General features: G+C 43.1%; 1 protein-coding gene across 2 annotated transcripts in view; it reads left to right on the top strand.

The window, feature by feature from the left end:
- Nucleotides 1-21,274, top strand: part of LOC124137941 (Bardet-Biedl syndrome 4 protein-like) — a 32,814-nt gene extending 11,540 nt beyond the window's left edge. The window contains exons 6-15 of one of the 2 annotated variants that reach the window (XM_048397635.1): nucleotides 6,071-6,094; nucleotides 7,729-7,782; nucleotides 8,320-8,447; nucleotides 9,184-9,238; nucleotides 10,029-10,250; nucleotides 12,391-12,562; nucleotides 13,492-13,561; nucleotides 16,168-16,303; nucleotides 17,295-17,514; nucleotides 19,414-21,274. In XM_048397635.1, coding sequence (XP_048253592.1) covers nucleotides 6,071-6,094; nucleotides 7,729-7,782; nucleotides 8,320-8,447; nucleotides 9,184-9,238; nucleotides 10,029-10,250; nucleotides 12,391-12,562; nucleotides 13,492-13,561; nucleotides 16,168-16,303; nucleotides 17,295-17,514; nucleotides 19,414-19,769 — 1,437 coding nt within the window. In that variant the 3' untranslated portion in view covers nucleotides 19,770-21,274. The remainder of the gene's footprint in view (nucleotides 1-6,070; nucleotides 6,095-7,728; nucleotides 7,783-8,319; nucleotides 8,448-9,183; nucleotides 9,239-10,028; nucleotides 10,251-12,390; nucleotides 12,563-13,491; nucleotides 13,562-16,167; nucleotides 16,304-17,294; nucleotides 17,515-19,413) is intronic. The other variant, XM_048397636.1, reaches the window with a different exon arrangement.
- The last annotated feature ends 6,541 nt before the right edge of the window (nucleotides 21,275-27,815 follow it).

Here is a 27,815-nt window from a genome sequence, read left to right as displayed (position 1 = left end):
GAAAGAAAAGAAGAAAAAAGAGCCCGTGCACTACCGACGCACAATTTTCCCTAGCGGAGCCAGACGCCTCTTCCGAGGCCAAGGCTTTCACTAGTGGATACCTAGCCCAGTGCCAGGTGGGTTCCCTTGAACCTCCGGCACCTCGGCACCGGGAGTCGGCCTCGGGCCGGGGTGCAGAGACACGTGCGGGACAGGATTGTCCAGGTACTGCCTCAGGTGGCTGCACCCATGCCAGAGTCGGAGACACCCAACTTGAATAAGGTCAAGCAGGGCCGGCGGTTGCCCCCCCTTTCCCGTGTGCGGTGCGGAGTTGAAGGCTGCTTACATATGCTTCGAGGAGCAATATCATAATGCATGCCAACAGCTCCGTGTGTCCGTACACTCCGCGTATCTGTCGGCTGTACAGAGGGAGTTAGCGGGAGAGGGGCCGGCCGACTCTTCGGAGTTGGCCGCGCAACTAACGGAAGTTCAGTTATCTTGCGCGGGACGTTATTCGTAGCTGTGCCTCGCAGATGATGTGCGCTGTTATGGGCATGCGCAGGCGGTGGATGTCGGTATCTAAATACTTGACTTACACACGCCAAGACCTACTTGCTTTGCCGTATAAGAGGGTGCCACCCTCTTCCCTGGGGCTCAGCAGGTGGTCCGAGAGGCTGCTCAATTATATACTTCCATCAAAGACTCATAAGGCCTTGTTGGAGGTACCAAGCGTTAAAACCGCGTAAGCGGGCCTCTCCAATTGTCCCCTCCTACGCTAACGCACGGGTCAGACGTCCACACCTGCTTGGAAGCCGCCGCTTCCTTCAGGTATAAGGGCGCCGGGAGGAACAAGAGAGGCACGGGCCGGGGCAAGGCAGCTGGTCGAGGCCAACAGCTTTTTCGCGGGGCTGGGAACGATGGGTTCCCATTAGCGCCCGAAGAGCCCCGGGTGAACCCACAGTCGCAAGTTATCGAACTGCAGACAGCCGGTGTCCACTGCCTCCAGCCGGATGTCCCCGTAGGCGGCCGACTGGCTCTATTCCTGAAGGAATGGGAGACAGTTACATCACAATCCCCAGACCCCGTCCATTTTAAGGGATGGCCATTTGCCTCGGTGGAAAACTCATCCGCTCCTCCACTTTTCTGGGATAAAGCACACTCCGGTGCCTGCTACCCGAGAGAAGGCGGAATTCCTCCGTGCCGAGGTCGACGCACTTCTTATGAAAGCTGCGATCGAACCGGGTCCCGAGGGACAGGAAAGTGAGGGCTTCTACTCGACTTGTTTCCTAGTCACCAAACAGTGATCTCAACTGTCGAGACAGGAGAATGGCTAACGTCAATAGACTTAAAATACGCCTATCTCCACATACCAATACACCCCGAGTTCAAGAAATACCTGAGGTTTTCTTTCGACGGGAGGTGTTATCAGTTCAGGGTTCTACCATTCGGGATCTCCACGGCCCCGAGGGTGTTCACCAAGCTGATGTTGATTCCCGCCCAAGTGGCCAGGTCAAAAGGTCGGTTCTGCCATCCGTACCCCGACGACTGGTTACTAAGAGCTCTATTGCAATCCCTGAGTCAGATAGCTACACAACAAGTGATAGATATTCTGATCACTCTAGGGTGGATGGTCAATCTCAAGAAGTCAGATCTGAGCCCCACTCAGAATCTAGTCTTCCTAGTGGCTAATTTCAACACGGTGAGAGGACGTGTATCTCTGTCACAAGATATCAAGTCCCTTAAGCGCAAGTCACACTGCTCGTACATGGCTCCAGTTACTGGACAACATGGCGGCGACAGTGGATTTGGTCTGGCGGGCGCGCTTGAGAATGAGTCCCATTCAACAAGCACTCCGTCGACTTTGGGCGAACTCGGAAGATCTCGAGACTGTGCTCGAGACTCCGTAGTGGCTCATTACACACCTCCAGGGACCGAGGTCGGGAATCACCCCCGTTCCGTCTCTCACAGTTCAAACAGACGCGTCACTCTCCGGCTGGGGAGGCGTTCTGAATGATCACACTGCCTCGGGACTATGGTCCCAGCAGGAGATCAAACTGCATATCAATGTGCTAGAACTGAGAGCGGTCAGGTTGGTGTTCCAACGCTTCCCGGATCTGCTTCGTGGCCAAGTGGTTCGTCTAGAGATGGACAACCAAACGGCGATGACTTACATCCGGAAGCAGGGGGGAACGGCGTCTCCGTCGCTTCAACGAAAGACGTGGCAGTTCCTACTATAGTGCGACTCTCACGATATCAGGGTGCTACCTGTTTATCTCCCGGGGGTGGACAACGTCCGTGCGGACGCTCTGTCTTGCCGGATCCTCGCTCCTCACGAGTGGAGGCTCGACCCGGGGATATTCGGGATTTTCTCCCTGTTATACAGGTCGTTACAGGTGGATCTGTTTGCGTCTGGGTTAAATAACCAGACACCAAGGTCCTGTCTCAGCTAGGCACTCAGCCTGCGCGACTAATTGTGCTCCTGGCACCTCTTTAGTCGGCGCAGAGTGGGTTTCCAGTAATACTCAGGTTTCTGGCTCAGCCTCCTGTTATATTACCTTTACGACCGGACCTCCTATCCCAGAACGGGGCCCTCCACCCGAATCTCAGGATTCAATGGGTGGCTTGGCCACTGTCAGGAATCGCCTCCAGAAGAGCGGTATTCCTGCACGAGTTGCAGACACAATACTGGCTTCGCGGAGGGATTCGACAAACGTTCAGTACGATAGATAGGCCTGCTATGCGCCCTGGTGTGTCGATAGAGGGATTGCAGATCTTTTTTCTGCAGATCTCGTATCCGTGCTTGAGTTTCTCCAGTCGCGACTAGATGACGGCCTGGCCGCATCAACAGTCCGAGGGTACTCTACAGCTATCGCAGCTTTTCACGTCCCTGTCGACGGGGCACTTCTGGGTGCACACCCATTAGTGCAGCGCTTTTTAGCAGGTGTGGACAGGATCCGACCGCCAGTCCGGCGGATCAGTCCCCCTTGGGACTTGTCAATCATTCTCGATTGGCTGTCCGGTACTTCCTTTCGGGATCGGTCGTCTCTCTCTCTTCAGCTGTTGAGCTGGGAGATGGCGTTCCTTGTGGTGGTAACGTCCGGCAGACGGGTAGGCGACATTCGTGTTATGTCAGCCGATCCCAAAATAACTGTCTTCCATGGGGTCGATAAATATCACCGGGACAGTCAGTTTTCGTCTACCGGACTATTACCGTCCTAGGGTCGCACACGATTCCACGTGAACGGCTCCTATTGAGCTACCTGCTCTATCACAGCCTTCCTCGTCGGGGACCACTGCAAGACATGCTCATGTCTTGGATGTCCGCACGACTTTCAAGGCCTATATCAGCAGAAATATGGGTGTCCGTAAGGATAACCAACTATTTTGCTGTTTCTGCGGTAGGAAGGTTGGCTCACCTGCGAGTAAACAATCTATCTCGAGGTGGATAGTTTCAACCATTTGTACAGCGTATACGCTTACAGGCAGGGACCCCCCTACCAGGTTGAAGGCTCATTAGGTTAGAGCAGTTGCTGCGTCAAAAGCGTACGCCGCGGCTCTGCCCATTGAGCAGATCTGCTCCGCGGCTATTTGGAGCCAGCCGAATCAAACCTTACCAACTCGACAAACACTCAAGCGAGCGTACTCGGTTTGGTCAGTCAGTTCTCCGAATTGGGCAAAGTTCTAATCTCTAGCTGATTGAGCATTCGAGATTTTAGACAGTCTTCCGGTTATACTGCTCAGTAATGGTCCGGATTTTATCTTCTGCGGTCGATAAATATCAGTCCTTACTACTCGATAATACTCGTATTTTGCGCACGCACTCCTTCGATCCTCGGGAACCCTCTGGCCTAGCTCAGCGCTGGTTATGGTCTCTCGTGATCTACGCCCTTATATCACTTGTTCAAAAAAGTGTGGGGGGGTGGGAGGTGTTTCGAGTTCTCAACTTATGACAAGCCGCAAAAACAGGCTTTATCATAATATATGGTTGACCACGCCCTGTCTCTAGCCCCCGCCTTTCGACGGTGGTGCCTCACGATAAGGTTGGTTCCATTTATTGAACTCAATATTTTATTCTGTTGAATAATCAAATACGATGTATTTATTTACGCCTGTTGCTGACGGATGCCACTTCCTAGATTATCTTTGGGAGTCTGTCTTGATGCAATAAGTGCCCCAAGGAGGATTTAATCAGAAAGAGAATTTTACAAACCTGTAGAGGTTATGAATTCTCTGATGAAATCCTCCTTGGGGCACGGCCACCCACCTCCCCACATTCCGTCAGCATTTGACATATGGAAAGTGATTTGGGTGAGAGTTGCTCCCCCTGGCGTGAGGCGCCGTTGGGGGTGAGGCCCCGTAAGGGTGGTCGTATATCATACAAAAACGAAGTTTTTTGTGTGGTAACATTTTTTATTAAGGAAAATGGTTACAACTATGTCATGTAGATTTTCTTGAGCAAGGAAAATGCAATAAGTGCCCCAAGGAGGATTTCATCAGAGAATTCATAACTCTACAGGTTTGTAAAAATTTCACGCTAAAAGTAGGAAGCATATTCAGTGCTGTGAACATGATAAAATTTTTGACAAACCCCAGACTGCGCAGTTTGCCAAGTCAATGCAAAAAGTTGACGAAAAAAACAGTGAAGTTTATGAAAAGCTATTCACAACAGCCTACTATGTTGCAATAGAAGGGGAACCATTTTCAAAATTTCCAAGTCTTTGTCAGTTGCAGTCTAAGAATGGTGTAATACTTGGTACAAATTATTTGAATGATCATGCTTGCAAGGCATTCAATCATCTCCAGGTGTCTTCTCTTCCACAATCACCCTGACAGAGTGACAGGCTGATGTGAAACTTTTGCTCTGAACTTTGGGGTCTACAGTACTGTTTATTGTAACTCCCCTGCATCACACTGACAGTGACAGATTGATGTGTCTTTCATCATAACCTAACTGTTCAAAATAACTTAACTTATTATTCCTTAATTTATTCAATATTGTCTTGCTGTGGAAATAAAAACACAAAATAAATCTTGAAACAATTTATTTACTTTGTTTTCAGTGGTTACATGGTACATGATACATGATATTGTCTGTTCAGCATTGAGCAATAGGGCAAGTGAAAATTTGGCAGGACGAGTACAAAATAAAAAGCACTTGCTCTGCAGGACAAGTAGGGTTGAATTTTTTTTTCGAGCCCTGCATGTTGAAAAGAAAACTAAATAATGTTCAAATTTAAGGGAAGTAATCCTTATGATACATGAACTATTAAGCAGTTAAGGACTATAGGACTAGTTCCAATTTCTATTGCTGGTTTGGCTGGTTCAGGGTAGACAGACTATATAACCTATAGAACAATAAACAAACGAAAAAAGAATGTGCGGTATTTCTATGTGCATAGTCTATGTTATTGTTGTTGTGTAAATATGGTTTTAATATTTTGTGCTGTCAACTATCTTCAACTGCTGTAAACTCTGAACTATGGCAGTACATGTACGCCCATGGGTTTCATGTGTTGTGTTGTATTTCATGATCAATTTCTACTACAGCATGTACAAGTATACTGTTTCTTGCTTATATTAACATAATTACATTAATTTTGATAATTGCTTAGTTATTATAGTTAATATTCAAAATAGGCGACTATGCTTGTCGTAAGAGGCGTCTAACGGGATCGGGTGGTCAGGCTCGCTGACTTGGTTGATGCATGTCATCGTATCCCAATTGCGTGGAACAATGCTCATGATGTCAATCACTGGATCGTCTGGTCCAGACTTGATTATTTACAGACCGCTACATATAGCTGGAATATTGCTGAGTGTGGCGTTAAACAACAAACAAACAAAACAAACAAACTTCTATTCAAAACATTTAGCAAACGTGTACTTAAAATAGATATTTAATGTTCAATGTAATTAATATTTGTTATATTTATTGCTGATCATAACATCTACAAGTTCAATGTGATTGTTATGGATAATAATTAATTGATAATAATAATGCTAATGAAAGTCCTTTTCCCCCAAACTCACCTGGTATTTGACTTGCATGGGTGTACGCCACTGTTATAATGGTTGTCATGGTTACCAACAGAGAGAACAGGGTTTTGCAAAAATGGTAAGATTTCTTCCAAAAATATTTTTATTCTATGAATCATTCATGTTGAATAGAACCATTTAATCTGATAGTACCTGTATTATGTTTATTTCATTATCAATGCCAATATTCCTTTTGATTGTCCTTTGGTTACCGTAACACTTCTGACAGATATCGAGCTTTCTTAGAATGTGTGACATATTAAGATATCTTAGGTCTATCTTAGGTCTTATTCCTGAGATCGTGTTGAAAATCTGGACCCAGCATTTCCACATCTGATTACCTACAAGTCATAAAATATTCTAAAAATGTATATGATTTACTAACCTAGTTATTAATCACATAACTCCACATGTCCAAGTAGATATACGTCTTTCAAAAGAACTTAAGAGTTCCAGATTGAAAATTGAAGTCCTTCATCTCTTTCCTTATTTTCCATTTTTGACAAAGATTGTAAGACACAGGGTGGCCTTGTGGTTAAGGTGTATGTGTGTCATGCAGAAGACCCAGGTTCTATTCCCCATCATCTTCCCAAGGCAAGGGAGTTAACTGACTATAAAAGTCCAGTTTCCACCCTTGCCAAACTAGGCTGGAATTCCTGGGCTCTATCGTAGCGCCACCAATGGCTATTATGAGTTATGTCCCTTCTAAGCCTAACCTATGGACCAGTCAGATTCCACCTCTCGTATCACTTGCATTTGCTTCAAACAAAATGGTGGCACCCAAGTCAAGAGGATCTGATCGATAATCAAGATCTATATTGTGATAAACAAATGGTTGTGTCCTGAATAAACATAAAAAATAAATACAAAATTGGGAAAACTAGGCTGGTATTCCAGAGTTACATTTTTGCTGGACTAATGAGTCTATGCATAGTCCCATCAGAATCGCGTAACTAGACATCCTGTTTGTAAACAACATGGATTTCAACGTGCAGATTCCGGTTGACTGCAGGATTTGCAAAGCATGTATACTCTCAACTGGGTATCCTCAGATATTTTGAAAATCTTTTCATGTTTTTAATCAAGGTGCTCAAGTGATTTGATGCACTTCGCGGGGTAAGTCCCGTTTTATAACAATAAAGATCTTGATTCTGGATCAGATCCTCTTAACTGGGTGCCGCCATTTTGTTTGAAGCAAATGCAAGTAATATAAAAGATGGAATCTGATTGGTCAATAGGAGGGAAAAAGAAGGGAAAAAGAAGGGACATAACTCGTAATAGCCACTGGTGGTGCTACGATCGAGCCTGAAAATTCCAGCGTAGTTCAGCAAGGGTGGAAACTGGACTTATATTATCAGTTAACACCCTTGTCTCAGGAAGATGATTCACCATGGGTACAGTGTGTGAAGACAATCCCTGACTTGCCCAGGTGTGATATTGTTGAATGTGGGTGAAACCCGACTCCCTTGTATTCACTTAGGAGGCCCATAGAGTAAGCCTTGTGGTTCAAGTGTTCGTTCATCATGCAAAAGATCTGTGTTCAATTCCTCTCATGGATACTCTGTGTGAAGCCCATTTCCAGTGTTTCCCGACTTGAAATTGCTGGAATATTGATAAAAGCAGTTTAAAAACATATTAACTTACATTGACTCATGATAACTTGTTGAAGAAATGCTTCCTGTCATATATCAGATAGTGTTTATTTGTTTGCAGGAGATTTACCACAATCAAGGCGTGTGCTACATGTACCTTCGAGACTTCCCCAAGGTTCGTAACTGTGGCCATTTCACAAAACATTCATCATACAGGTCTGGTGATTACATCCTTGACTGAACAAAGGGAGATAACCCCCATCAGTTGCGGTGATACTGCTCTGATATTGCTGAACATGGATTTAAATTAATTTAGGTCAAGTGACCAATTAGCTTAGAAAATAACTGGCCATCAGAAATGGAGCACCATTTGTTTTGTTATTTATTTGTTTATCTGAAATACAGAAATAATTAACTCCTATTGTTTAATACTGAAATGTACATTGTTTAACAAATCATGTCCTACCTTGGGTACAAAATCTTTCCCTGTTGGGCACATTGAGAAGATTTTCTTGTAGTTTGTTGAAAATACATTATTTGGTTCAAGATAAAAATATGGACTATTTGACTATCAGCAATGTTCATTATATCTGCACAGTATCCAAATAATGCATCCTCACTGTGCTGAACATCAGATTATTTGTTATCACCTTTTCTCTTCTGATATCATCCTATTGTCTTCCAAGGATTATTTCTGACTTGGCATTTGCAGGCCAAGGAATGTTTGAAGCAGGCCATTGAGTGCCGGCGCCATGAAATCTCTTATGTGATGCTGGGCAAGATACACTTGATGGAGAATGACATCAATGCTGCTATAGAGGTGTACAAGAGTGCAGTCGAGTAAGTCACACACACAGCTAGTACATATATCCACTCACTTGATCATCCACCCCACACCGCACGGCACCGCTCCACACCACTCCACTCAACTCCCCTCCACACCTCTACAATCCACACAGTGGCACAATGTGCAAAACCCATTTTCCGGTGTCTCCCGCCTTGATATTGCTGGAATATTGCTAAAAGCAGCGTAAAACAATACTCACTCACTCACTCCAATCAGCACAACACAACAATACTCACTCACACATTTACTCCAATCAGCACAACACAACAATACTCACTCACTCACACATTTACTCCAATCAGCACAACACAACAATACTCACTCACTCACACATTTACTCCAATCAGCACAACACAACAATACTCACTCACTCACACATTTACTCCAATCAGCACAACACAACAATACTCACTCACTCACACATTTACTCCAATCAACACACCAATACTTCCTCACTCACACATTTACTCCAATCAGCACAACACAACAATACTCACTCACTCCAATCCAATCAACACAAAGCAACACAACCTCACTCACTCACTCACTCACTCACTCACTCACTCACTCACTCACTCACTCACTCACTCACTCACTCACTCACTCACTCACTCACTCACAATCCAATCCAATCCAATCCAATCAACACAAAGCAGCACAACACAACACAACACAACACAACACAACACATGAATATTATATTTGATTGTGAATTATCTTCTATTTTAGTTATTCCTCTGAAAATCCCGACCTACTGACGACTCTTGGCTTGCTGTACATGCAGGTATGTTCTACTGGAGCAGTACCTCCGGGACACGTCCCAGGACTCAGCCATCACCTAGCACAAACAAGGCCATGCATTTTACATTTTTGGTTTACTGATGTTTTAACCAGTTAGCATGATTAGGTGAGGTAAGGTGAAATTGGGTGAAATTGGATTTACCGTCGCGTCCAAGATTATTGCACTTATATAGCGAGGTGCATGCATGGGTTTGTGTGGCTGCTTGTACTAGTCCGGACTGATGTCGATTTATAGTGCTAGCTCACTGAGATACCATGCTACAGTTTAACGTGAATACCCCACTCAGACACAGTATACTGACCCTTGTTTTAACCCCTTAATGCCGAGTGCCAGACAGGGTAACAACAAGTACCATATTTTAACATCTTTTGGTATGACGCGGCCGGGGATCAAACCCCACTCACCAGGTGGACGCTCTACCACTAGACCATGGAGACAGTCAGCATGGGTAGTTTGAAAGAACAATTGAATCATACTTGTGTAGTTCAATATGTTTTTTATTTTTATTTTTTATCATAAACTGTTTGGGTTGGCCAACCTAGTGTGCAATAGTATTTGGTAATTGTGCAAAGTTTTAAATATTTTCACAGAAGGACCATATATCTTGTGACTTGACAAAGGTGACATATTCACCAGTGGTTTAGAAGATATCAACCTTATCATGCCACTTGATGAGATAAGGATGTTATTTGACAAGAAAATACTAGTGTCCGCTATATCATAGCAAATGTTATAGAGCCCTGTAAATTCTGTTTCTCGTCTCTAACCATAGATTGGACAGTACCAGAAAGCGTTTGAGAATCTTGGCAATGCCATGACCTTTGACCCAACCCACACAAAGGCTATAATGGCTGCCGGGAGTATGATGCAGAGTCACGCAGATTTTGATGTTGCCTTGACGAAGTACAGGATCGCTGCCGTCAACACCCCAGAGAGTCCGCCCCTCTGGAACAATATTGGCATGTGTTTCTTTGGCAAGAAGAAGTTTGTGGCTGTAAGTGTTCACTGTTGATACGGGTGGTAGTGATATTTAAATTGTTTCTTCTTTATATATTCTCCCCAGCAACTACAGTGGCATTCGTCACCACTCGCCCCTTTCCGTAACCTGCAAGAAGACTCGTCCCCCTATCGATGAATGTTATGTGCGAAAATAGACAAACCAATCAGAATGCGTGTATGATTTCAAGTTCTTCGTCAAAGAATCCCTCAGAAATATTTTTTTATTTTATATATGTCTTGCATCTTAAAATATACCCAAGACACAGTTAATTGTGTTCAATCATACTGTATAATTCTGCATGTCCCGATGTACTGTAACTTGCATCTGGAATATATATAATATATGGGGAAATATATGTGAACCATCACGCACCCAGTTGACAATTGTTTTAGGTATGCCCGTTTGCGCTAAGACAGAACCCGGTTGCAAAAATTGCCATGAGAGGGGCACGAGTCGCTATTCGGCTTGTCCCGGAATAACACGAGTTGGTCACGAATGCTACAGTGGAAAATATTGAACTGTTCCCCTTACAACTATATATGTACAGCATTTCTCGACAATATGTGGTGTGTATTAATTTGGAACAAACTTTATTTACCATTCCTTTCCTTGTTACCTTTGGGGGCATGGGTCTAAGGCTCTGCAATTTGCTGTGCAAAGTTGCATCCCTTGGGCACACCAGAAACCTACAGTGTGGGTTCGGATTCTTGCTCGCCCTGACGATGTTTCTAAGTTTGTCAGTACCATACTCGTGCTCATGGATTCATGGACATCTAAGACTTCCATCACTGCAGGCTTACTTCCTTCATTAAGCTGATGTGCCGGGATATAATTGGAATACTGTTCAATGTGGCGTTATACCAAACTCACTCAATGGCTCACTGTGACCTTTGATAATTACATTGATGGTTTTGTAGCATGCATTGCCCGATGGATTGCTGCATATGTCAGATTTTGACTTCTTTCTGCACTTAATGCCATATTCTGCCCCTTCTTACTCTTTGATATAAAGTTTTGTTTATTCTGAGGAAGTGGTCAGTTTCTGCAATTTTTGCCTTGATTTCTTTCCTTTTGGAATCATTGTGATGTAACGGTCAACCCATTCTACCGCCACACTCAACTGCTAGGGCTGCCAAAACTTGCCAGCTCCATGCCATGCAGCAGAAGGGAGATAACTCCATCTATTCAATATTTTCTCACAGTTTTTCTGCATTTCAAAAGAGTTATCTTCCCATGTGTGTGAGTATGTGTAATGTGGTCACTGCCAATGAATGTAGAGCCTATTGACCAAATAATTCTGGTCAGTGTGTAATGTAACAATATTTCAGTTTCTGACTTAAATGAAGAGTTCACTCTTTAATCCATCTCTGTCTGTGTTTGAAAAGTATTGGAGGCCCTTGGGTCTTAGAAGTTTTTCCTATGATATTTGACTCTGGGGAACGTAAAATTGTTTAACCTTAAAAGTTAGTGTTTTTGTTGTTTGTTTGTTGTTTAATGCCACACTCCGCAATATTCTAGCAATATGATGGTGGCTCGTAAATAAACATGTCTTGACCAGACAATCCAGTGATTCATATTGTGACCAACGTTCCATGCCGTCATGGTGGAATGACACGCTATCAACCAAGTCTCCGAGCCTGATCCAATCCTTTTGTTCGCCTCTTACAACCAGCATGAGCTTCTGGGGAATCTGTTCTAACCTGGAATCACCACAGACCCCACTGTTTCATGCTTACCGTATTCAACGTAATAAGCGCCCAGGGCGCTCTTAAAATTAGAAATAGGGGGCCCTTATTAGAATATAATTTTCGTGAGAAAAAAAAAACAGAGTTGAAAGATCGTAAATTTTGTGGTTTATGCTAACAGCCTGAAATGATACAAAAGAAAAGTCTGTGCGTATTATACATGGCAGATATTTATTCCCAGAATTTGATTGCCCATAATTAAGGGTACATATAACAAACGAGTGCGTATTATACACGAATAAATAAGTCTTGTGTACATTGATCAATCGGAAGGGGTGCTAATTGGGATTGTTAACTAGCTATTCAATATATTAGCAAAGGGCGCTTATGAGAGCGGGGCGCTTATTACGTGGAATACGGTAAGTCTGAACTCTGACTGTGTGTTGCAGGCCATCAGCTGTTTGAAGCGAGCCAGCTACTTGGCGCCGTTTGACTGGAAGATCCTGTACAACCTTGGGCTGGTGCACCTCACCATGCAGCAGTACGCCTCCGCATTCCACTTCCTCAGTGCCGCCATTAACCTCCGACCCAAGATGGCGCAGCTCTTCATGCTTTTGGCTGGTAGGGACATTATCAAATATTTATCATCTTTATTTTTAATTCACAAAACATAGCTGCACTGTTCAAATATGTCATATTTGTCATGAATTTGGAACTGAGATATGAAAATCGGATTTTTTCCTTAATTTATACAACATACATGCCAATTTACAAAAAAAAGGCCAATAACACACAAGGGTTAATTTTCATAGACATATTAAAGAGAGCGCTTATGTATTTAGCCTCACATCATCTGCTACGATTGCAGGCACATCTTGTTTATGGCCTGGCATGAAATCCATCTATAATGTTTCATCTGTCCAATCGAGACACTCCTCTTGTATCATTGTAAGTTACTCTAGACGAAATGGAAACTATGTGATAGAATTATCAACTGAGATTTCCGAATCACAAAAGCTGTATTTTATAGCATGGAGAGGGCCTCAATTACCAGCATTTCACTCTTAAGATTCCCTTACCTCCCCACCCCCTCCCCCCCCTCCCCTCCCCCCCCTCCCCCTACTTTGCAGTGAACATGTGATGGTAGGGATAGATCAGCTGTTACCTTGGCGTGGGTTAAAACAGCAGACTATTTAGATATCACATAAATCAGACGGTAATTGTTGAAAGTGATTGTAAATTTTGCCAGTGTTTGTGAAATAGGCTATTGTGATGGCATATTATATTTTGAAAATGTCTTTTTGAATGGATATAAATTTGTACTGACCAAGTTTCGTAACACCCGTTCGTTTACCGGAGTTTGCTGAAGGGGTGCGGTGTAATTGTTTTCTGCACATAATATTAATTATTTTTTTCTCCAAAATACTGAATTTGCTTGAGGGGGGTGCACAATATACTTGGGAGCGCACTTTACTCAAGAAAATATGGTAATGTTTGTCTGATTGTTTTTATGTAACTGTTATAGTACAGGTGTGTTTACACTGTTTCAGTGTCTCTGACCAACCTAGAGGACCCGGACAATGCTAAGCAGGCCTATGAGCAGGCCATGACACTAGACAGGTGGGTGTAGAACTCCGAGATGTTCTGTGTCTCCACTCCAGGGAACTGGATGATGTGTGACAGGAACCTTCCTTGGGGATCTGTTTGGTTCCACTGATAGATGAGTCACATTCACACCGAAATGACTGCCCTTGTCTGACTTCATGACATGACTGCCCTTGTCTGACTTCATGACATGACTGCCTTTGTCTGACTTCATGACATGACTGCCATAGTCTGACTTCATGACATGACTGCCACGGTCCGACTTCATGACATGACTGCCACGGTCTGACTTCATGACATGACTTCCATAGTCTGACTTCATGACATGACTGCCATAGTCTGACTTCATGACATGACTGCCACGGTCTGACTTCATGACATGACTGCCACGGTCTGACTTCATGACATGACTGCCGCAGTCTGACTTCCCTGGGGATCTGTTTGGTTCCACTGATAGATGAGTCACATTCACACCGACATGACTGCCACAGTCTGACTTCATGACATGACTGCCACAGTCTGACTTCATGACATGACTGCCGCAGTCTGACTTCATGACATGACTGCCCTTGTCTGACTTCATGACATGACTGCCGCGGTCTGACTTCATGACATGACTGCCGCGGTCTGACTTCATGACATGACTGCGGCGGTCTGATTTCATGACATGACCGCCGCGGTCTGACTTCATGACATGACTGCTGCGGTCTGACTTCATGACATGACTTCCGCGGTCTGACTTCATGACATGACTGCCGCGGTCTGACTTCATGACATGACTGCCACGGCCTGACTTCATGACATGACTGCCACGGGTTGACTTCATGACATGACTGCCACGGTCTGACTTCATGACATGACTGCCACGGTCTGACTTCATGACATGACTGCCACGGTCTGACTTCATGACATGACTGCCGCGGTCTGACTTCATGACATGACTGCCGCGGTCTGACTTCATGACATGACTGCCGCAGTCTGACTTCATGACATGACTGCCGCAGTCTGACTTCATGACATGACTGCCATAGTCTGACTCCATGGCAGTCAGGGCCAGTGTCGCTTCAATATTTGCACTGTTTGGAGTCAGAAGAGGTTCCCAATCTCTCCTGCGTTTTCTCATCATAGACAAACACAACAGGTTTTTTTTGCTTGTTGTTTTCCTCCTCACTCAGCAATATTCCAGCTATGTGATGGTGGTCAGAAAATACTGCTATATCAATGCTAGCAGTTCCAAATCAGCAATACGAAAATGATAGTGTTTTTTGTTTAACGCTGCACTCAGCAATATTCCACCTATTTGACGGCAATCTGTAAATAATTGAGTCTGGACCAGGCAATCCAGTGATTGACATCACGAGCATGGATCTACACAATTGGGATGCGATGACATGCATCAACCAAGTCAGTGAGTTTGACCACCCGATCCTGTCAGTCTTACAACATGCATTGATTGCTGAAGATCAATTCTAACCTGGATCTTCAGTGGGCACAATGGGACTGTGACAGGGCATTGACTTGTTGCATGCTATGTACCCAGATGATCATTGTTAATGCTTTCAATCACTGATTTGCTCCGTCGACTCCTGATTATCAACAAGCTGGTGATATATGGAATATTGCTGACTTCATTGTTAAACAGCATTTACTCTTTCTCCAAATTACACCTTGATTTTCCAAAGAACTTACACATGCTGTGACATTACGAGTTATGAACGATGTCATCTTCAATTATTTGTAATCATAATTTAGCAGTTTGCAAGGTTTATGCAGTGTTCCTGCAGTGGAATACAAGCTAAAGTAAACTAAAGCGTAGTTGCTAGGCGGGATAGCCTTGTGGCTAAAGTGTTTGCAGGTGCCAGGACGACTTGGGCTTGATTCTCCAACTTAGTGTACCCTACCATAATATTACTAGAAAAATTGCTGAAAGTTACGCAGAACCCTACTCACTCTCCCGATAACTAGAATATGATTATGATCATAGCTGGATCTTTTCCTCTAATACAATACCTGTGGTCACATGAGGTGAATTGTTTGTTTGTATGTTGTTTAAGGCCGCACTCAGCAATATTCCAGCTCTATGACGGCGTTCATAAATAATCGAGTCTGGATAAACTAGTGATTGACATCATGAGCATCAATCTACGCAATTGGTATATGATGACATGTATCAACCAAGTCAGCACCTGATCCCGTTAGTCGCCTCTTATGACAAGCAAAGTCGCCTGTTATGGCAAGCATGGTTTTACTGAAGACCTGGGCCCACTTGCACAAAGCGATCTTAGTGCTAAGATGATCGTATCTCCCATACTTTAACATAGGCTTACAATAGTCGTAGCGCTTTGTGCAAGTGGGCCCTGTTCTAACCCGGATCTTCACGGTTGTGAACTTTTTGACCAGCCAACCAGCATGAAGACTTTTTAAATTCTGAAGTCTAACTGAGAGAAGCATTCTTCATTTGGATCATTGTGGATTGGGTGGTCAAATTTCGCAAGGTAAAACATCAGATGTTTATGAGACTGAAAGCTGGAGTTGGTACATCCCAGTCTGTATATATTGCTGAGTGCATTGTTAAGCAACAAAACAAAACAAAAAACATCTGTACCCTGTTTGTGCCCCAGTAAGGACCCGTCCATCCCTCTCAACTATGCTGTGTTCCTGCTCAACACTGGAGACCGGAGGTCGGCTCAGAAGAATCTTTCTCAGTTTGAACAGAGGGTGAAGAACTACAAGTCTGGCGTGCCCATTGATCAGGAGGTAATGTGTTGTAGATGACTGTACTAAGTGTGTACTGTGTGTTCAGATTAGGAGCTGACAATAATATATATCTACGTTACTGTCATGCCAGGAGCTACTTGTTGTATCCCCAGATTCACCCCAATTAGGGATCTGTCATTTATTGGATGGGTGGGGTCACAGGAGATCGGGGAGTATTCCAAAAACGATGACACATATTTGGGGAGGATAATGATAATACGAACATTTTAAAATTAAATATTAAATGCTTTTGAATTTTGTCTTCATCGAAAAGGTGTACAAGGACATGGGGTAGGTCATCCAAAAATATGAGCCTGAAGGGAGGGTCATTATATTCAGTTCAGTGGTGCATGGAAAAGCTCTGACCACCCACCCCTGTAAACAAATGACCAGCGCTGTGTTCCTTGTCCTGCCATACCTGGGGCGGTCAGTTAGCCTAGTGGTTAAAGTGTTCGCTCGTCACGCCAAAGACCGGGGTTTGATTCCCGACGTGGGTACAATGTGTGAAGCCCATTTCTGGTGTCCCCCTCCGTGATATTGCTGGAATATTGCTAAAAGCAGCTTAAAACCAAACTCACTCACTCCTGCCATACCTGTAACCCAGTTTCACCCCGATTGTCATCCTTGGTTTGTCAGCATCATGCTTGTGCTTGTAGGCTTCACCAAGATGGTCACTAAGCCATGCAGACCTGTGAAGATTCCGGGGTAGAATAGGTCTTCAGCAACCCATGCTTGCCGTAAAAGGCGACTATGCTTGTCGTAAAAGGCGACTAACAGGATCGGGGGGTCAGGCTCGCTGACTTAGTTGATACATGTCATCGATCCCAATTGCGTGGATCGATGTTCATGATATTAATCACTGGATTGTCTGGTCCAGACTCGATTATTTACAGACCGCCGTCATATAGCTGGAATATTGCTGAGTGTGGCGTTAAACAACCAACCAACCAACAACATTATTTGTGGACTATGGACTTCTGTGTCTCCCCAGCTGATGGACGTGGCCAGCAAGATGGGTCCACTTCTACAGGTGGGGGGCAACCTCACCTGGAAACAGGGAGCAGCCGAACCCAAGAAAGAAGCAAAACCATCCACTCCAGAAAAATCGCCCCGTCCAACTTCGTCTGTATCTGACCCTGTTGTCATCCCTCAGTCTGGACCTCGACCTACAACCTCGTCCGCTGTGGAAGCCAGTCTGTCAGCTACTCCTTGTATGTATCCACTCATGCTGTGTCGTCTTCGGTGTATTTTTCATTACTTGTCTAATAACAATTGCAATACACTAAAATTAAGTCTTACCTTTGCGAACATTTATTTCTGTTTACAATTGGATCGTCAAATGACCACATCCTGTCAATTTAATCGTGATAATGCATTGCCAAGGGATACGAGTCAAGCAGGTGCCATCTTGTTACTGTCACTGATTTCGAGCCCCTCCCTGACAGTCAAGTTAAAAATAGATGCACAACATGATCAGTCACATGACATTGCAGACAGGAAGTTGCAAACAGCAGCAGAATCATCATCAGTGGATACAGTTGTTCTGATGCAAAATTATCATCAGATCAAGTTTGATTAAAATGTGCATTAGTGAAAAAAGTAAGTTTTGAGGTATGCTTTCATTACTTATTTAATATCTTACGTCGTGTAGCTTAATTCGTAGCATTACTTCACTGAGCGTTGAAGCATCTACCTTGATTTCGTCATTAAGCACATCGTTATATATTGTTTAGGGGCTCGAATAGAGGTGAGGCTCGAACATATTACGTGGGGATATAGCAGCTTTGTTAGGCTTAAAAAAGTAAAAGAATTGGTTATAGTGTGGGCGGGCGGTGGTTTGTTTTGTTTGTTGGTTCAGATTAGTATGTAACCAAATAAACAGTTCTGTACCATTAACCTGGGAAAGGTCCTCCCTACATAAACAAACATACAAACTCCTATTGCCACCATGACCATAAACACAAAATGTGCAGTAAATCAGTGCACATGTAAAGGGAAGTAACTGCGTCATATATTGGATCGCATTGTTTTTATTAGTATAAGGATGTTTTTTACAAATGGAAATAAAAACGAAACATGGGGGAGACTTTAAGATGATGTGGGCAGTGTCTGAGAACCAAGACTATTCTTTAGCCTTAGTTGATCATGTCCCATCATATTGCCAGGCAGTTTGGTGTTTCAAGTGTTGGTTTAGTTTGATTCCAATCATACAGAGTGTGAAGTCTGTGGAAATTGTGGTCGCACGTTGTCCTGTGCACAGAGCACAGGTCGCAAATGAGGTGAAGTTTAGTAGTGCTGGTGGAGGAGAGTAGTTGGATGGGTGACCATGTTCGCAGCTTGCCTCTTAGTGTTTATAGGACTTCGGTCCTGCCCTGCATTTAGACACATGTTACGTCTAGCGCCTTTATCAGAAACCCACACCAAGTATTAAACTGTTTTTTTCCTGTACACTGATTATGACCAATATACATGTACATGCGTTATTAGCGATGCATGTGAAAGCCTAAGAACTTCCACAAACGTGAGACAACCATATACATGTAGTACCAAGCAGCCAATCATCTTCAACATTGTTTAGTGTAATGGTCTCCAAACATATGATATATATTTAGGTTAACACAAAATATGTAGGCTGTAGCCATTAAGTGGGGCTAGTAAAACATGATGAGGGTGTGCAACATTTTTTGTCAACAAGCCTTCCTGGCCTGTGAACTTTGGAAACTAATTCTTCCACTGGGACAGATCCAGGGTAGTTTGCAGGATGTGACCTCACAGCACCAGTAGGATTTTGCACCTGTGAAGATTCCGGGGTAGAATAGCTCTTCAGCAACCCATGCATGCTGTAAAAGGCAACTATGCTTGTCGTAAAAGACGACTAATGGGATCAGGTGGTCAGGTTTGGTTGATGCATGTCATTGTATCCCAACTGCATGGGTCGATGCTCAGGATGTCAATCACTGGATTGTCTGGTCCAAACTCAATTATTTACAGGCCGCTGTCATATAGCTGGAATATTGATGAGTGCTGCCTTAAACAACAAACAAGTAGGATGTTGTACCTCTTCAAATTTTCACCTCAAGATGATTCAAGACTTGACCCATCTGTTTCAGTACCAGACCTGGACAAAGAACCGCCCAACTTGAAACCTGAGATGCTGTATGAATCAGAGCCGACCGATCTGAGCTTGATGGGTGATGACAAGCCACCTGTCTCACGGTTCGACAACCCCTTCTCACCGCCCCCACCAGCATTGTCCTCGGACACCCTGAAGAAAGGTCATGACCTCCCCAATCTGGATGGAGGACTACCTCCGGTCAGGAGGGCTGGGATGTTGCCGAGTCTCGACTCCCTACCGGCGCCACCTAGGAACAACCCGACCGAAGATGATGACGACGATGACATTGAGGATGAAATTGAAGAAGAAATTGAAAAGCCTCAAAAGAGATCCGCTGTACCAGCTTTGTGAAGAAGAGATTCTTATATTTGATTTGTAAATAGATGGATCGTGACGTGATGATGGTAGTAGAGATCTGACACTACCTTGATACTGAAGAGTATCGTGGTAAATAATGGAACAATGTTACAGTTTCTTTTTGTCCTCTTGGTCATTTTGTATTGGTTTCCACAAACATAACAATGGTCAGAATAGCAACATTGTTATTTAATTTTTCGTCCAGTTCAATTGTATTTCATGTTTTACAGATTTCATTTGTCAAAGACTTAAAGGTAGAAAGCACAATAAATTTGCTCCTGGAATAAAACAACATTCAAGTCAAAATTAGTTTTAAATTTCTTAAATTATGATTTACTTTTTCAAACTTAATGTTACCGGTAACATTAAATGATTGGTTGGCCTTGACAAAGGAGTTGCTGTTCGATGTCTTTGTTTGTCACTATCCACACTGACTTGTAGAATGCCAGTGTGAAAGTATGATTATCCCCCGCCCAACAAAGTTGGCGGGGGATATAGAAAGGGGCTCCGTCCGTCCGTCTGTCACGTTTCGATTCCGGAGCATACATGTAACTCAGAAACCTTTCAATATTTTTTCATGAAACTTTGCAGGTCTGTCATTTATGTTTCCATGGCAACAAGATGGACTTAGGTTCCAAACTCTTCTTTTTTTTACAATTTCCGTGACTAGTTCCACCTCGGTTAAAAAAGGTTAGGGTTTGTTTAGATTTAATTATGTCATAAATTCTGCAACAGGGACGGGGGGATATAGCCACGTTAGTGGCAAACTCTTGTTGTTCTAATGATCAAAACCTGTGAACAAATAAAGATTATCTAAAGGTTAAAAGTTATTAACAGCCATACGGTCTTCAAAGCAGTGTGACATTTCTTCTCCCTCACTGTTTGCAATGTTTGTTTTCGGTTTCATGTAGCAGTGTATGTATGTGGACATTCCATGTTTACACAGGAGTGTCAATTGAGAAATGTTTGTATGTTGAAATAATGGGGGCACTGGTGACCCTGTTGTCTTCAGAGTGGCTACACAGGGTTAAGTCTCTTACCCATGCCAGGATCTGCTGGCTTTGAATCCAGATATGCCTCACTTAAGATCCTTGGTCTGTCATGGGGTTCAACAAAGTGGTAAATCATTTTGATCTGCATCATGATAGACTTTCCACTCACATGAAGCAAATTCAACTTGTATAGAATACTGAAATACTGTTTCAGTCTCAAAGTGAATAGCCCAACTCTCAAGCTCAATGCGTAAGATTGCGAACTATTCTCAGTAAGGGCCTCTTTTTACAGGATGTTTTCTTGTGCTATACCTGAAAAGTAAAAGTAAGAAGTAATGATTCCGACAGCGGGACAAACAAACTTTAGCCCTGACATCACTTAGTGAAATGAGAATCGATTAATTAATTTACTTTGGTCTTTTGAGCAGGTCACGAGAAAACAGCAGTTATATTGTTAAAGTGGGTGTGGGTGTTTGGCTTGGCTTGGCTTGGCTTGGCTTGGCTTGCTTGGGCTGGGCTGGGCTGGGCTGGGCTGGGCTGGGCTGGGCTGGGCTGGGCTGGGCTGGGATGGGATATGAGTGCTAGGGGTATCATACCTTACAGCACTAGAGTGATTTAGTGAGTTTGGTTTTATGGTGCTTTTAGCAATATTCCAGTGTACCATAAATTGTACCCATGTGGAGAATTGAACTTTGGCCTCCGAGCAAACACTTTAGCCACTAGGCTACTCCATTGCCCTACAACACTAGAAGTGACCATAAACCCAACTCACTCACTCCACCAAAAACCCTGTGAAGATTCCGGATTACAATTGGTCTTCAGCAGCCCATGCCTGTCAGGCTTGGTGACTAATCGTATCATAACTGCATGGATCAATGCTCATGATGTCAATCACTGGATTGTCTGGTCCAGGTGGTAGAGTGTCCGCCCAGAGTAAGGTACTGTACACTGTCACCATTGTGAATACCATTGACAGCCGTCAAATACGATTTATTAATGTGTTGCAATTGGTTTGAGCATCAATGTCATGTTGTGAGCTGCTCTCTGACAGGTTCCACTGATTGTAGAAGGTTGTACTGATTGGCTCTGTCTATACAACAGAGGAAGTCTTGTATATTTGTGGTACAGTATTCCATGTAATAAGCGCCCGACTCTAATAAGCGTCCACGGCGATATTTGCTAATATATTGGCTAGTGAACAATTCAAATTCCTTCCGATTGATCAATATACACAAGACTTATTTATTCATGTATAATACCCACTCGTGTGTTATATGCACCCTTAATTATGGGCAATTAAATTCTGGAAAACTATATCTGCCGTGTATAATACACACAGACTTTTCTTTTGTATCATTTCAGGCTGTCAGCATAAACCACGAAATTTACGATCTTTTATTCTAATAAGAGCCCCCTATTTCTAATTTTGAGAGCGCCCTGGGCGCTTATTATGTCAAATACGGTGATCACTTTCTCAACCATGTACATAACTGATAGCATCAGTGGTGATGATGATGATGATGATGATGATGATGATAATGATGATGATGTGTATTTATATGCACTTGGAAGTAGACTCATTGATCTGCTTTGATCTCCGTCCATAAAGATGTACTTTTTATTACAGTGAAACTTTGTTAGATCTGTATTTTGTTTAAGAAAATTAACTTTATCAGTAATCAACACTCAGCTTGTCTGGAGGTGTATGTTTGCGAAGGTCCCGGTTTCCAGTTAGGATGCTCCCTGTATTGTTGTTTATTTTTAATCATTACTATTTGTTATTAATTGTCAGGAACCTGGAACCCTATATGGTGGTGAATAAAACATCTTGTTTTCTATATTTTGTTCCCATTCTGTTTCCATTTGCTTCAACTTTTTACTTTATGAGATTATGTACTAGATCTATAGTATAACCTAACTGAAATCATGTGGTCATTAGTTTGGGACATTTATATTGGTGTACATAAAAAAACATTTTCTGGTCAGAAGGATTCAGTTTAGGGTGGAGACCAAACTTCAGGTGTGTGGTGAAACTTGGAGTACCCAGACCCTGGCTGATGAGAGCAGTGACCCAAGACATTATTGACCCCACTCTAGCTGTACGTGTTGTGGGTAGCACTGGTGGCCGAGTTTAGCCCTATATATATTACTGGATTGAATATAAACTTCACCCTGATTGGGGTTTGTGGTTTCTTAGTACAAGTGCTGGTGGGTTTCACAGAAGTGATAAACACATGAGCACTCGCACACACACCACACATGCACGATAAACAGTGCTTGTGGGTTTCACTGAAGTGATAAACACATGAGCACACGCACACACACCACACATGCACCATAAACAGTGCTTATGGGTTTCACTGAAGTGATAAACACATGAGCACACGCACACACACCACACATGTACCATAAACAGTCCTTGTGGGTTTCACTGAAGTGATAAACACATGAGCACACGCACACACACCACACATGCACCATAAACAGTGCTTGTCGGTTTCACTGAAGTGATAAACACATGAGCAAACGCACACACACCACACATGCACCATAAACAGTCCTTGTGGGTTTCACTGAAGTGATAAACACATGAGCACACGCACACACACCACACATGCACCATAAACAGTGCTTGTGGGTTTCACTGAAGTGATAAACACATGAGCACACGCACACACACCACACATGCACCATAAACAGTGCTTGTGGGTTTCACTGAAGTGATAAACACATGAGCACACGCACACACACCACACATGCACCATAAACAGTGCTTGTCGGTTTCACTGAAGTGATAAACACATGAGCACACGCACACACACCACACATGCACCATAAACAGTGCTTGTCGGTTTCACTGAAGTGGTAAACATATGAGCACACACACCACACATGCACCATAAACAGTGCTTGTCGGTTTCACTGAAGTGGTAAACACACTCATGCTCGTACACACTCACAATAAACAGTGCTTGTGGTTTTCACCTAGGGGGTAAACATGTGCGCACACACACACACACACATAACACATACTCACACAAACAGTGATTGTGGGTTTCACCAAAGTGATGCACACACACACACACACACACACACACACACACACACACACACACACACACACACACACACTAAACAGTGCTTGGTTTTCATCAGGCAAGCTTGTCTTCCTGCATTTCAATTAAACACTGGATCCAGTGTCAATACATAGAATAGTCAGCAGGCAAGGTGTGTGATGCTACTTTTGAGACACCTTACCTCTACCCCCTTACCTTGGGTGGTGTGCAGTTCCTACGACACACACTCTTTGGTCATAATCCTTGACCCAGCGCCAGTGGGGAGACAGTGTAGTGGTTGCAGCGTTTGCACTGTGTACAAAGACCCAAGTTTCATATCCCACACCGGTCCTATGTGTGAAGCCTATTCCAGGCATTCTGCACTGTGATAAGACCAGAAGGGTGTGATGCCACAGTCACTTACCCTCCGTTTATCCTTAATTTCTGGAACATTTGTTTGTGAAGGATGTTCATGTTACTGAGCGAGTTGAACAACTGTCTGTAGAGTTGCATCGCTTTGGCACGCCAGACACGTTTGATCGTGGGTTCGAATCCCTGTTCGCCTTGATTACGTTTGTAGGTTTGTCAGCACCATACCATAATAATGAGGTATATAAAAGTGGTAAACATCTGAGATCTACACGACATCGGTCTTTTCTCCCATTAATCTGATATAACAGGAATACTGATAAAATCAGTATTATGCCCAACTCACTCACAGTTTTTCATTTACATGTATGTCATTGCGAAAGCACCCGAAAATGGTCGTAATCGTATGGGGCGTTCGGGTAGACTAGTGGTTAAAGCGTTCGCTCGTAACGCGGAAGAGCCGGGTTCGATTCCCGACATGGGTACTATGTGTAAAGCCCATTTCTGGTGTCCCCCACCGTGATATTGCTCGAATATTGATAAAGCGGCGTAAAACCATACTCACCCACTCACTCGTAACTGTATATTATTGACACTTAGTCAGGACACTGCCAAGCCAGTGTCTGGAAGCTAGTGTGGGAAGCATTAAAGAAGTATGTCCATTACGGTGTAACGAAACAAGGTTTAACAATTTCAAGAGTATTTAACACGGTTTAAAAGCCGTATCAACTTAAAATCATTCATTAACAAAATGCATTGCTTCAGTGAGATAGCTCGTCACGCCGAAGACCCGGGTTCGATTCCCCACATGGTGAAGCCCATTTCTGGTGTCCCCCGCTGTGATATTGCTGGAATGTTACTAACAGCTGTGTAACACCATGCTCACTTTGCATGGCTTCAAGGTAGCGTCATAGTTGAACAATTAAGTTGAACAGCATTTTCCAGCGAGTTTGTAGACATCGACGAATGCTTTGAGCGAAAAAAAAGCTTAATGATCTCGTTGCAAACACGAAAGCAAGAACATAGAATCTTCGCTGGTCATGAAATGGTTAAATATTTTACACATTGACACGGTGTGCTGTGGCGGATTACCTTTGACTGGGTAATTGGTTTAATCTTGAACGCACGCCGTGAATGGGAACGCTCAATAAAGAATTGTACCATTCATGTACTTTGTGCAATATTAACCAGCATAGAGCTATACCTATTGATAAACGATAACGAATCGCTCTCATTAGCGACACGATGTACATGTGTAACAATACGAATGGGAAAATTGTGTGTTCAGTGTAATATTGGAGTGAATGAGGGGCTTCAATGTTCCTGCAATACCACGTCGGTGGCCAACAGAAATGGGCATCACATTGTACCCTTGGGAGACATCGAAACCTGTTTTTGAGGTTGAAGTTGTATTCTGGGCTATCTCACCGCCCCCTAATTTTGGGAAAAGCTTCTTATTAAAAAGGATCTAGGTAGGGTGTGACCCATACTTGTCTGGGAGACATGACCCTTATGTTTCTAGGTAGGGTGTAAACTATAGTTTCCAGATGGACATGACCCAAATGTTTCTAGGTAGGGTATATACTATACATTTCCAGATATACATGGCCCAAATGTTTCTTGGTAGGGTGTAAACTATACATTTCCAGATAGACATGGCCCAAATGTTTCTAGGTAGGGTGTAAACTATAGTTTCTAGATAGACATGGCCCATATGTTTCTAGACAGGGTGTAACTTATAGTTTCAAGATATAAATAACCTATATGTTTCAAGGTAGGGTGTAAACTATAGTTTCCAGGTAGACATGACCCATATGTTTCTAGGTAGGGTGTAAACTATAGTTTCCAGATAGACATGACCCATATGTTTCTAGGTAGGGTGTAAATTATAGTTTCCAGGTAGACATGGCCCAAATGTTTCTAGGTAGGGTGTAAACTTTAGTTTCGAGTGAGTGAGTGAGTGAGTATGGTTTTACGCCGCTTTTAGCCATATTCCAGCAATATCACGGCGGGGGACACCAGAAATGGGCTTCACACATTGTATCCATGTCGGGAATCGAACCCGGGTCTTCGGCGTGACGAGCGAACGCTTTAACCACTAGGCTACCCGACCGCCCCTATAGTTTCGAAGGTAGACATGACCCATATGTTTCTAGGTAGGGTGTAAACTATAGTTTCCAGATAGACATGGCCCATGTGTTTCTAGGTAGGATATAAACTATAAGTTTCCGGTCTTTGCAGGATGACATGCCACCAATTAGTAGCTATTTTAGAGACTATATTGACCACTATGCGTTGTTAGTACTACAACATGTAGTATGATGTGTTTAGGCCTTGTTGTACACCGGAATATTTTTGTTTGTTTGTTTGTTGTTTAACGCTGCACTCAGCAATATTCAAGCTATATGACGGTTGTCTGTAAATAATCGAGTTTGTACCAGACAATCCAGAGATTGACAACATGAGCATCGATCCACACAATTGGGATCGATGACATGCATCGACCAAGTCAGCGTGCCTGGCCACCCGATCCCGTTAATCGCCTCTTACGACAAGCATAGTCGCCTTTTACGGCAAGCATGGGTTGCTGAAGACCCGGGATCTTCGCGGGTCGTACTCCGGAATACACATCGGGGAATATAGCATGTGTATTATTAAGGAAGTAACACCAGAATTCCTAGTTTGTATTAATTTCTTACATTTTATGTATATGACAAATAAATCTCTCAAAAAATATTTTTATTACCCTCTCTCGTGAGAAGATATCGGTGTGTTTAAACAAAAACTGATTAACAAGATTAAAGTCAACCGTTCGCAAGATAAATCGCCTACGAACGATGTCAATGACGCATGTAAATTAAACGTCCAATTTTTTTTCGGAAGGATTTCAAAGTAGCGCGATATCATTCGTTACGCTTTCAGAAGTTAACGTCATATCGCTGTGTGGAGCTTCGATTAGACTTACGCGGGTGAGAACAGCACTGACGTCACGAATAGTAATACCCATCAATTAATGAGGGGATGGTTTTAGCATTAATTCATTAAAACGACTTTTTTAAATGTCAACGTGTTTTTAATTTTTTTATCCATTATAAAAAATCAAAAAGCACCATTAACCAATGGTACATGCTGTAAGTCTCTTATTTAACGCATGGAGCGACAAGTCTCGTTCACAATCACCAATCAAGCGGTACTGTTATTTCAGGGTTCGTAATTGGATCAGTTTTTTCGAGCATTAAATACCTTATCGCGACCATGCAATGGCGGACAAAACTTCCGCCCGTAACCGCTGCCTAGATTTTTTTGAAAACCCAACCTTTGGCTTTTTTACGGTCATGCCCACCCAAGGGTTATGAGGGCACTTCGTTAATAATACGACGGAATCACTAATTAGTTTAATATACAGTCAAGTCTCGTTAATCCGACATCGTTGGTTGCACATGATTGTGTCGGATTAACGAAATTAAGTGATTTGTGATCGAAAATCGGACGTCTTCACGATAGATACTAACCGTGTGTACCTTGTAATAAAATCATTAAAAACGAACTATTAATATTGTTATGTTGTTTATTCATTCATTCCTTAATTTATAATTAATGACTGTGCAAAAATAATAATAATT

This window comes from Haliotis rufescens, unplaced genomic scaffold (assembly GCF_023055435.1).
Source record: "Haliotis rufescens isolate VD_foot unplaced genomic scaffold, xgHalRufe1.0.p SCAF_17, whole genome shotgun sequence".
Taxonomy (NCBI): Eukaryota; Metazoa; Mollusca; class Gastropoda; order Lepetellida; family Haliotidae; genus Haliotis; species Haliotis rufescens.
The sequence above is the reverse complement of the archived record's forward strand: the minus strand, read 5'-3'. Positions and strand labels throughout refer to the sequence as shown.